We start from the raw sequence: 12,051 nt of genomic DNA, 5'->3' as shown, positions 1-12,051 counted from the left end.
GCCAATCACTCAAGGACAGAAAGAAAATATGTCTTTGCGACATTAGGTTAATCAGAGTGAATGCAGCACAGATAAGGAGGGGGGAAATGTAGAAAAGCTGAAGCCTGAACCATTTGAAAATTATTATAATGTTCTGACATGGAGCTTTAAACCGCTGAGTTTACGGCTACTTTCACACAGCAGGTCTTGATGCTCAATTCGGATCTTTGCCGAGATCTGATTCTTTGTTTTGTACAGTCACCTATACTGATAGCAATTGCAATCAGGGCAAACCATTCACTTCTGTGTGAATAGTTAACAATCCCAAAGCAACAGAGAAGAAGAAAGTAGATGTCACACAGCAGCACACTGTTTACGTAAGTAATAATGGATGCCACCGTTGATTGATTTTAAGGTTGATGAGTAATGGAAACCGACATATTGTCACAAGATCATAACAGGATGAAGTAAGCTAATGAAAGGAAAACACTACCGTAATGTCAACAATGGTTTTTTGAGCATTGACAGTAGCTTTTTATAGAGATCTGTTTGGTTTGTAGTCCGAAGTTGAGTTTGTAATGTGATGCCTCACTGGAACAGACTTCTTTCATAATTTCATAAATAATTTCTGACATTGTTTATCCCTCGATTTAGGATCTAGATGCGTATCTCACATGAGTGACGTAAAAGTCAGATAAAATGCGACACTGCCATTCAGGCGGCAGACAAAGCTCTCAAGTACAATTTAGTATCACATGTTTTGGGGGTGAAAGATCCAGATTCAGACTACCATAAAAATTTGGGAAAAAGTCACCAGCTGGCTAAAAATAATAATTTGGGTTGTATCTCCTGCTGTGTTTGAACTGGAGACATGTTGTGCCAAAACATGATGGTCTGCCTAATATAGATAATTGTTTTTAGCTTAAATTGTGTTGCACTTCACATCTCACAGAGGTTCCATGTTGTTTTTAGAATTAGCAAGGTTACAGCACAAACACAATCAACTCTTACCACAAAAAAACATTTCTGAAGGTAGTGTTATGTACAGTGTTATATAGCAGTTTTTGCTAAACTCTATACACGTCCAACAAGCTTTCTGGGAACGGCTGCATCAAACTTCTGCCTAAGTCTCTGATAGACAAATCTGTGTTGTAGCAACAATATAGTAACCAAATTTTTAACTGCAACCTCTGCAAGTTATTTGAAACAACACAGTTATCAAGCTGTTTGCATTCCCACAGCATGCGGTCCATGTATGGCAGATTATCACGTTTTGACACAACACCAGCAAATTTCAGCTTATTAAATCTCTTAAAGCACTCTAATGGTTATGGTTACTTTTGTAGATTTGATAAATGACTGTGCATAATTTTAATATTATTACCTCTTTCTTTTCAGACTCGAACTATGCTTTCTATGATTTAAGTTTGGACGACGTCTCTGGTATGACACATCACACAAAAGTTCTACTATAAGCAGCATTGTAAAAAACATTTCTGGATATCGTTAAATATGAAATCAAGGTTTTCCAAATCATTAGACAAAATGTCTTTATTTTTTAGATTTTATTTAGCATCTTTAGATATTTTCTGTACATGAATTGCAAGAAAAAAAAACAAAAAAAAAAACACATGTTGCAGGAGTGACTCGTTTAGGGTCATGCCCCAGCAGCTTGATCAAATTCAAGTCAAAATTTTAACAAGGCCACTCCAAAACCTTGATTTTGTTCTTTTTAGCAAGTCAGAGAGGGTTTTGCGGCTGTACTGTGAATAATCTCGGTGCATCTGAGGCTAATGTCACAAACTGAGGGCCAAACTTTCTCCTACAGAAAGAAGTCATGGTTACATTAATTATGGCATTTTGGCCTGAAAGGAGCAAATATGGAAGAAATACTTTGACACAGCACCTTAGCGTACTTCTTGTTGTCAGGCAGGTTCTAGTTACATGATGTCTTGATCCTAGAAATCTGCCTGTAATCAGACTTGAGCACAATCAGTGAAATTAAATACAAAAGCTATAAATTGGTGAATATAATTTAATGTCTAAACTAAATGAATAAATGATAAATGAGGTAATAAGTTTTTAAAGGGATTTTTTTTAGTTATGTTATATTTCACTGATAGTAGAATTTGTTTGTTCTGAAACCTAATTATGACAGAAAATGGAGAATAAAACATGTTAACCTGCTAATACTTTTTCAAATACTAAATACTAAACTGGTTAAAACAATCTGCTCTTCTCTGAGATTAAGCTTTTAATAAATCAAACTTTGTTTACAGATGTCTCCTTCCTTAGTGCAACTGACGTTCTACCAGTGGACATAGAGACGACAACACTTGGTAAAGAATTAATAAATATTTTACTGCCTACATAACTTCAGAAAAGTGATTACTTTTTCCAGCTGACTGGCAGAGCAATTGGTAACCCAGTTGAAGAAATACTTTTAGACAGCACTGTTTTATTTTAGAATATTTCGCAAGCCCAAATTCAGATCAAATTCACAGTTAAAATGTCTGGTTTCATCACCTTTAATAATTACGTCGCCTCATAATTCATCAAAACTAATATTCTAGGATTAGTGCTTAAGTAGAGAATGGTGTTTTAACAGCTCAAGAATAGAAATAGTTTAGGATAAAATGGCAAGAGAAATTAGCACAAGGACAAATTGATCTGAAACTGATCATATACAGGTGGAGAAAACAGATCAAGCAAAAACATGGAATGCAACACTAAAAGGAAAACACATAATAAAACATACAGTAAGTCATACTGTATTGAGTGTTTCCTTTTCAGTACTGAAAAAATAGAATAGGTGACCTGTTTTAAATAATTAGTTTAAAAGTAATTTAAGGAAGTTTATCCAATTGAAGTTCAATAGACAAATCAATGTAACTCAGTTACTTGATACCAGTTGAAGCTATTTATTTAATTTAGAGCTGCGTTCATTTTTATAGGAATTATAATCATAATCAGATTTCCGTAAATGAAGATCAGATGATTTCAGCTGCAGCTGAAATGAATGACCTTGTCTGTTTATGACATCTGTTTTGTACACAAACCTTTTCTCTCCATCCAGCTCCTGTTTCTCACAGATTTTTGCGGAAAGCTAATTCAGCTGTTCCTCTTTGCTTTGATGTCAGTGGATCTGTCATTTTCAAACTACTTCACCATCCAAGCAAAGGTTCGTAATATTTCTCACTTCAAGCTGAGATGTTTCTTTTCAAAACTTCTCAGTAAAAGTCTCACATATTTCCATGTTAAAATTGTCTCCTCCTGTATTTGATATTCTTGGTATCAGCGGTGTTTGTAAATGGTGAGCTGGATTCACTAACAAACGGCGGCTTCGCTAAGATCGTTTTCCACATCAGCGCTGACCAGCACGTTGAGGTTGATCCGGAGGGAGTCAGTCTTCGACAGGGACAGTCCACGACCCGGCACACTGGAGAGGATCTCGTCACAGCCGGACGGTGACCTTCTTTCATTTACAACTTATAACTTCCTTCTACTGAAGAAACGACAATTATCTTCAAATTTAACACTGGGCGTTTTGCGATAGATTTTTCAATTAGTTTCCAAATTAGAGTGTGCAAAGGAACTTGATTAAAATACAACTTATTGGTACTTCTGGTGTACTTTTCATGATAAAATGACACAATAAAATGATACAATTTCCAGTCCACGAAATCTCCGAAAGAGAGGTGGAACTTCTTATCAGCTATTGTGATTTTCTAAAGGCTTGAAAACAGAAGTTAATCTTAGGCTGTGTTCATTTTTCTAGTCTTACAGTGATCATGCGGGTCAAAGAAATAGATGTTGCGGTGGAGGATGTGCGTTTGGTTATCTTAATTCATGAGAAGGATGGGAACAAATTCCTTTGGCCCGTTTTGCGGCAGACGCCATCTGCCGACGACACTGAAGGAATTTTAGGTGAGTAAAAAGTCAACTTTTCTTTTTCCAACAGTGAACGTTTGGGAAAGATGCATTGACTGTAGCTTGCAGCGCATCAAAACATTTCTCAAGATCATTCTGTGCCAACTTTTTAATTCTAAATCCTGCATTTTTGAGTGCAGCTTTAAAACCAGCAGACTATCAGGTGCTTCAACAACAATCTGATGCGAAACTGAAGCTCAAAGACAGAGAGACTCCTGCTTCCAGGTATATTTTACATTCTGTTGTTTGTTTTTAATTTTGGCAACAAAAACAGAGTTGTTAAATTTTTTTTTTCAGCTCCACTGTGACTGACTACAGCATTGCCAATCCTGTGCCAATGAACTGTTGGCTTGTGGGAGCTGACTTTGCCCTGGAGAGGACTTTGAATGATTACTCTGTTGCACAACTTTAACTGGAAGCTATAATGAATAACCAAATGCACAGCAAACAAAATTACACAGCTTGATACTAGCATTCAAAATTAGTTTAAAGAAAATTAGATATAAATAAAAAACATTCAAACCTCTAAAGGAGGAGAAAGGGGTAAAAACAAAACCTATTAATGTCCAATGACCTTACCAAACACGGTTTTAATGCATAAAGAGTTTTTATGTTGTTATTGATTGCTATTTGTATAATTCTGATTGTGTAGTAATAAAGGAATGCAGATATTTTTGGCTCATACATCTTTTCTTCCTCTGTCTTGCGAAGCTACGCTTCAAAGCGATTTATCTATGTTTGATTTTATGAAAGAGTATTTTGCCCATATCTTGTCTTATCAACATCTTCAAAAAGCCTGAAAATGTTTTAAAGTCATTAATAAATTTTAACTTTAAAGTAGGTTATCTCTGTGCCATACCTGTTTGCCTAATAAAGCATGTGAGTAAAGTCAAACTGTCTCAGTTATATAATTTTTGTAGGTTTTCAAATTAGTGGGACGGCGTTCACCAAACATACATGAACAAAGTCCAGAAGACGGACATTCAGAATCAAACGTAAAGGTTATGCACATAACAGGATTACGTCAAATTTCTGTTGACTGAGTGGAGGAGGAGGGGTAGAGTTTCTATGTGTGGGTATGTTTTATTTTTTTTCTCTTTCTAGATGATTTGGCTTTTAAAATGTGTACAAAGAAGAACTCACGTTGAGATTATCGGAAAGATTCAGCTGGTTCTGTTTGAATCTGCTCCGAGACACAATGGGGAGCGTTGTGGAGCAGCTGGTCCTCGTTGGGTTTCTGCTGGCTTTGGCTGCTGCACGACCAGCGAAGGTACAGTAACAACCAGACAGAGAAACACACTACAAAATAGCAGAATGTATGGATTACCTGTTTAAATACGAATTGTTTTTGTAGAAATTTAACTGTGGGTCATGATCTCTGCCTTAAACAAACAACAGCAGCAGATCAACTTAGGGAATGTTTTCTCTGTGGTTAATGTTATTGTGATTTGTATTTTTGCTTTGTTCTGTGTTTGTGTTCGTTCATAATTTATTTAGTTATCATTGCACTGAAATGTGTTATGGCTCATGTAACCTTTAGTATTAGAGGAAATCTGAACACCTTCTGAAATTGTCCGGTTAAATGCATCAGTGAATGAGAAAAAAGTGATACAAATAAATGGTACTTTATTTTGCAGTGTAAGTATTAATTCAGTAATTCAATTGACAAAGTGATTACACACAGACTGTGCTGATAACAAACATAAAATTATTTTGTATTCAGCTTAGTACCTGCTTAATCTATTAAGCTGGTAATTTATTTAAACAATTATATTTTACCTATTAATGCTTTGATTTATGATCAGTGCTTGACTGGCAATAAGCCACTGAAATCTGAATTATTATTGTTATTATTATTATTGTTATTATGCTTTCTGGGTTCATGCAGGGTGACTGGGACATTTACAGCTTTCACATCAACTCCACTGTTAGCAGTCGATATGCCACCACTGTCATCACCAGCCGTGTGGCCAACCGTATGAATCAGTCAAAAGAAATTGCCTTCCATGTTCAGATTCCCAAGAATGCCTTCATCAGTAAATTCAGGATGTAAGTTAATGGAATCTTAATACGTCAACATCTAATGATGTATTTGTTTTACTATTGCTTCAATGTTAGACAAAGCATTTTATGCAGGATTTAAGACACAAGTGTGCAGCACTTAAGCAAAGTAAGCAAAGTTTTTTGGTGTCTGCAGGATGATGGACGAGGAAGTGTTTGATGGAGTTGTGAAAACTAAGGAACGAGCTCAGCAGCAATACACTCAGGCTGTGCTTCTTGGACAAAGTGCTGGGATTGTCAGGTATAAGCTAATGGATTGATATACTTGCAGGTCTAAATTAGATGCCATTTTTGTCTTTTCCAGCTTCCACAACTAAAGAAGTTAAATTAAAATTTTTGGAACTTCACTGATTTTTTATTAGCTCTGTTGGAAGAACCATGGAGGAATTTAAAACCTCTGTAACTGTGGCGGCCCACAAAAAGGTCACCTTTGAACTCACCTATGAGGAGCTGCTGAAGCGAACCCACGGCAAATATAAGCTGCAGATCCACGCTCGACCCATGCAGCCCGTCAAAGACTTCAAGGTTTGTTCATTATCCATTATAACTTTCCCTGATAGCTGCAGTTTCCTTTGTATGGTCTTCTGTATTCTTTTTTATTTTATTTTTCTGACGTCTAGGTTGATGTGCACATTCATGAGAAAGCTGGGATCAGTTTCATTGATGTGAAAGGAGGACTGAGCACCCTGGCTACTGCTATCACCAAAACACATGCAGACAAACAGGTGCGGCTGGTTCTGATGGTAAATGAATGGTAAATGTGTCCACAGTCTAGAAGTTTGGGAAAGTAAAAACCGTAAATACAAAGTGTTCCCTAAAATACTTATTGCAGAAGTGCAACGTGACTTTTAAGTCAAATCTACACACATAAACAAAAGTACAACCATGTGTGCAAGCATGGCTTCAAGAAAATTGGAAATATTTCATTTAGAAACTAAATCAAAGCAAACAACAACTGTTGAACTTGTTCTAAAGCTGACGAGGCGTTTCTGAACTGGAGGTGATTTGGACGAGGGCCTCACCTAAAAGTTGCAGGACGCTGGTCTTCAAGAACTGAAGTGTGACGAACTTTTAGCTGTTATAAAACCTCTGACAACAAGATTTCACCTTTCATAGTAAAAGAAAATTTACTTTTGTGTGATTGTGGCTCAGTAATTATGATGCTTATTTTAAATGAAATGATAAATCAACAATTTAAATAAAACAGAAGTAGAAATATAATTCAATTAAAATCATAATGTTTAGAGTGTCCAACATCGGATTGATCAGCTTTTTTCCCCAGGCGTGGGTGTACTTCTATCCAACTGTGGACCAACAGAAAACTTGTGAGAGGTGTGGAGAGCAAGGCTTGAATGGAGATCTGGTCATTGTTTATGACGTCAACCAAGACAACGGACTGGGAGACATCAGGGTAAGATGTTATCCACAAAATGATTTTTTATTGCATTTTAAATCCGAAGCTATTCGGTATATGAGTCAGCTTCTTTTTCTTTTTTTTTTTCCATCAAACACACTGTTTTGCTTTTCCAAACTCTACTTACTATTAGATTTCAGACGGTTACTTTGTCCATCACTTTGCTCCATCTAATCTTCCCCGAATACCGAAAAATGTCGTCTTTGTTATCGACAAAAGTGGCTCGATGCACGGCAGAAAAATAAAACAGGTAAAGTATTTATATATCTCTTTTTTATCTGATTTATCTCTCACTTGAAGAACAGGCTTCAGAAGACCCCAAAGTGAATAATATTTTGAATGCGTCTCTCTCACAGACCCGAACGGCTTTAATCCACATTTTAAATGACCTGACAGAAGACGACTTCTTTGGTATCATCAGTTTTGATCAAGCCATATTTCACTGGAACAGAGAACTTGTTCCAGCCACTGCTTCAAATGTGGAGAGGGCTAAAGAGTTTGCACGGCGTATTTCTGACAATGGAGGTATGACCTTTCAGTAAATCTGAATAATGCATGGCTGTGCAGTTGTACAGTTGGTAGCACAGCTGCTTTTCTGCAAAAATGTCCTGGGAAAAGCCCCAGCCTCAGGTGGGTGAGTGGACAGATGGGTCCACTTACTGAGGTGATGGATGGATATTGTGACATTTTGCTTGATGATGGCGGAGAAACATCATTTCTTCTTTCTCAGCTACAAACATCAATGGAGCGTTGTTGGAAGGAGCTCGCATGCTGAATGCACAAAGCAGGGAAGGCTCGGCTTCCATCCTGATATTTCTCACAGATGGAGACCCAACAGCAGGTTAGACAAAAATAACACAAAGTAAAATAATGAGTTCTTTAAAAGAAGAGTCCAAAGCAAAGCATTTCCAATGACCCCTTCTGAAAACAGTTTGGCAATTTTTATTGCAAAATTTGAGTGATATTTTGAGGATTTTGTGAATCATTTATGCGTTATAGACAATAATGTTTGTGTATAGCTACTTTGTATTAATAATAATAATTTCTTAGTGCAACACCTGGGATTTAAAACAATAATTAAGAATAATTTCATTAGTGACCTGTATCTGCACAGACATGATACATCAAAGACAGATTAGAAAACGTTCAAGTTTAAAGTCTTGAACCAGCAGCTGTCAGTATGTTAATGCTAACGGTGAGAAAACAACTCCCTCAAAGAGAAAAATTGTTTTAATTATTGTTGTAATAAAGTTAGAACAATAATTTAAATCAGTTATCTTAACAGAACAATTATGTCCTACCTACTGTGAACATTATAATACAACAGAGGGTGTGATCTCTACAGCAGGGCAGCAGGTGTTGGTGATTTATTGATCAGTGTCAGACATTTGTAGATGAATAGAAACAGAATATTATTGTAACAAACAGGAGCAAGAACAGCTGCAGTATTTATTCCTACATCATTCTCTTTTCAAAGGTTAAAAGTGAAAGTATATGAACATTTCTCTGGAAAGAACTAAATAATTTTAGGGGTGTCCTAATTTTTGTTTACTATATCATAACATATTTTATTCATGCAATTTATTTGTCTTCCCTAAAATAATGTAAACTCAGTTCTAAATTGATCCCAGACTTAGATTTCTCAGTTCTTTTACATGATATTTTACTGTATCTGGCATTTTCATCTTGCAGCTTGATCTGTCATAACATTCTTTAGCTTAAATGCAAACAGTTTATAACATTATTTGTGTTTAATCATTGTCAAATAATAAAATAGTCATTATTTATTACAATCATTTCCTTGTTGCTGTTTGTGTGAATTCAGTCCCCCTGTAATTGTTATTACAATGTTGTTTACAAGGTCTTACATAGATATTTATTTAAAACTTATGTATATTTACGTTATGGGTAAATGTACCAATATATTTATACCGTACCTTCAGATGCTAACTCTGCTGGTTTAGAAAATTTGAGCCTAACTTGCCCTGATTTCTGTCCTTTCAGGAGAAATTAACTTAGAAAGAATACAGTCAAACGTCAGAGAAGCTGTTGCAGAAAAATTTCCTCTCTACTGTCTCGGTTTTGGCTCTGACGTCAATTTTGAGTTTCTGGAGAAAATGTCACTGCAGAACAATGGTGTGGCAAGACGGATTTATGAAGACGCTGATGCTGATTTACAGCTCAAGGTATCCTCCTCCGTTTATCCTTACACCAACTCATTTACTGGGTTTTTACATTTAAAATTCATTTTGTACTAATTCCACATCGAATTGTATATCAACAGGGTTTCTATGAAGAAGTGGCCACTCCTTTGTTAACAGACGTGACAATGATCTATGTGGGCGGATCCAATCTAACCCAGACAAATTTCAGTCAGTATTATAATGGTTCTGAGATTGTTGTGGCCGGCGAGATCACTGACAACAACATTGAAACCTTCACTCCCCAAGTCGTGGCTTACTCAGTGAGGATCACCCATAGTACACAATTCCACTGTCCTGCAAAGCTAAGACGACCATTAGTAATTAATATTTTCGACAGATCAACAGAAGAGTGACATTTTCTAACACAAGTGGTTCTACGGACCATCCCAGTGAAACAGTGACCGAAAACCTTCTGCAGAGGGTTTGGGCCTACCTCACAGTGAAACAGCTTCTGGAGAGAGAGTGAGTGAACATGTCTTCTCTTCTGTCCTTATTTTGGTTATTTGTTCAAATGTTGGAGTCAGGATTTAGTTACAGTTCAGTTTACTGTTGAGACTGTTAAAGAGGTGAGTGATAAACATTTTAAAATGGGAGAATAAATAAATGACGGTGAAATTGTAACTGACTGAAATTGTGTAAAATAATCAATTTTTTTTTTATATAACACAGTTGCTTTAAGCATTGTCTATGAGACTAAGAAACCGTTATGAGATACAAACGGACTGACAGATGCTTTACTGTAGACGATCAGTATTTCTTGCTGATTGATGCTATAAATACATTAAGAACAGAAAATCAGCGGTTTTATTTCATGGGAAGGCAAAATGCCATTTAACTTGTAATTCAAAATTACCTGAAAATTGGGAAGATATTTCTTTTTACATTACCCACACAGAGAATAAACATTAACTCCTATTACACCAATGTGTGAAAGTCAAAAAGCTCTGAAATTCTTATCGTCATCTCTTAAGCTCAAACCAAAAATATTTCTCAAAGAGAAAAGAATTTATTTCAGTATAAAGAAACCCCCCCCCCCCCAAAAAAAAAAGAAAAAATTTGTTGCGAGGATCTTTACTCATTGTTACTCTGTTCAACCTTTAATTTAAACAATTTTGCATAAAAGTGGGCTCTGATTTTTTTTTTTTTTTTTTTTTTTTTTTGCTGCACTTTATAATGTTGTCTAATTGTGACAAGATGCTGTGATGCAGGCTGCTGCTATCTGGACCTGAGAAAGAGAAAGTGAATAAAGAGGCGTTGGAGCTGTCCCTCAAGTACAGCTTTGTTACTCCGCTCACATCCATGGTGGTCACCAAGCCTCAGGGGGAGAAATCCGTCCTCCACAAACCCAAAGAGGGGGAAACACCACAGTTCACAGGTCATGCATTGAGTCAGAATCTAAACAAGTATAGTTCTCTTTCTGTAATCTTTTAGTAATCTTTTTTATGTTTTTGCCAGATATGGTAAGGGAGAGTTTGCAATGTTTGACACAGTGAGCTGATAATCTGGAGTCCAAACCAATTCAATAAACTCATCTGAATGCGGTGAAGCAGCATCTTTGCTCCAAACTCACCTTAGTTATTACTGTGCCTTTATATTGTGCAAATATCATGAATATTGTTATTTTGGACATTAACAGGTTTGGGTTAAAGCCAAAAGGAGTTTAATATTTAAAGTCTTTTTGGATACAAAAAGTAGTAGCTACACAAACATTACTGCAGATAACACTCCAATCTGTTTATGTATCTCCCAGTATGAACAAGCCAATATAAATTAAGTAAAATCATTTAATTTATTTGACTTGAAACAGGTAAAAATATTTAGAAAAATCCAAACTGAAAGCCAGTAAAATGCTGCTGTGAAACAGCAACAGCAGCTTGTGAGCTTTTAAATTAAAAACTTTATTAGCGTCTATACAACATTATGAACATATACATAAAACATCACATACTCCAATAAAAGTGCTCACATAAATAATTACAGTCAAAAGCAAAGTGCTGAAATAAAACAAACAGATTACATTTCAAATATAAATGTAAAAGGGCCTAATTTAGTGAGTGAATATTTTTGACTAAAAGGTTTCACATGTGGAATAAAACTATTTTTCGTGGAGTCCTCATGTGTATTTATGCAATATAGTCCAGACATTTTTTGACTTTCAGGTCAGCATATCCGGGGCCTGGAGCAAGATTAGACGGACGCCAATTCATGGCACTTTATAGCTAGTGGAAAATTAATTAACATATTTACCTTGTAAGGCAGATTATTGCTGCTTTCTGTCTCATTTTTTCTCATTCCAGTTTCTCTCTTACTTTCCTCTTCTCCTGCCGACTTCTTATTTTTGATTTTTTTGTTTTTGTTTTACTCCTTAAGTTTTCAATTGTATTTCTAACATTGGTTTTTTAAACCAAAATTTATTAAAAACTAATTATCTCTAAGAACTCTGCTTTACTTTAATACCATCTT

At 35.8% G+C, this 12,051-nt stretch overlaps 1 protein-coding gene across 1 annotated transcript in view; it reads left to right on the top strand.

The window, feature by feature from the left end:
• LOC122833897 overlaps positions 1–12,051 on the top strand; it is a 31,458-nt gene that overhangs the window by 8,158 nt on the left and 11,249 nt on the right. Inside the window, exons 17-36 of the mRNA XM_044121872.1 lie at positions 1,378–1,422; positions 2,259–2,318; positions 3,056–3,160; positions 3,278–3,446; positions 3,758–3,906; positions 4,050–4,134; positions 4,207–4,315; positions 5,030–5,179; positions 5,798–5,958; positions 6,107–6,211; positions 6,333–6,495; positions 6,591–6,695; positions 7,253–7,381; positions 7,518–7,634; positions 7,741–7,909; positions 8,115–8,225; positions 9,389–9,570; positions 9,669–9,848; positions 9,926–10,050; positions 10,797–10,963. Coding sequence (XP_043977807.1) covers positions 1,378–1,422; positions 2,259–2,318; positions 3,056–3,160; positions 3,278–3,446; positions 3,758–3,906; positions 4,050–4,134; positions 4,207–4,315; positions 5,030–5,179; positions 5,798–5,958; positions 6,107–6,211; positions 6,333–6,495; positions 6,591–6,695; positions 7,253–7,381; positions 7,518–7,634; positions 7,741–7,909; positions 8,115–8,225; positions 9,389–9,570; positions 9,669–9,848; positions 9,926–10,050; positions 10,797–10,963 — 2,586 coding nt within the window. The remainder of the gene's footprint in view (positions 1–1,377; positions 1,423–2,258; positions 2,319–3,055; positions 3,161–3,277; positions 3,447–3,757; positions 3,907–4,049; positions 4,135–4,206; positions 4,316–5,029; positions 5,180–5,797; positions 5,959–6,106; positions 6,212–6,332; positions 6,496–6,590; positions 6,696–7,252; positions 7,382–7,517; positions 7,635–7,740; positions 7,910–8,114; positions 8,226–9,388; positions 9,571–9,668; positions 9,849–9,925; positions 10,051–10,796; positions 10,964–12,051) is intronic.

This window comes from Gambusia affinis, linkage group LG07, assembly GCF_019740435.1.
Source record: "Gambusia affinis linkage group LG07, SWU_Gaff_1.0, whole genome shotgun sequence".
In the NCBI taxonomy this organism is placed as follows: Eukaryota; Metazoa; Chordata; class Actinopteri; order Cyprinodontiformes; family Poeciliidae; genus Gambusia; species Gambusia affinis.
The sequence above is the reverse complement of the archived record's forward strand: the minus strand, read 5'-3'. Positions and strand labels throughout refer to the sequence as shown.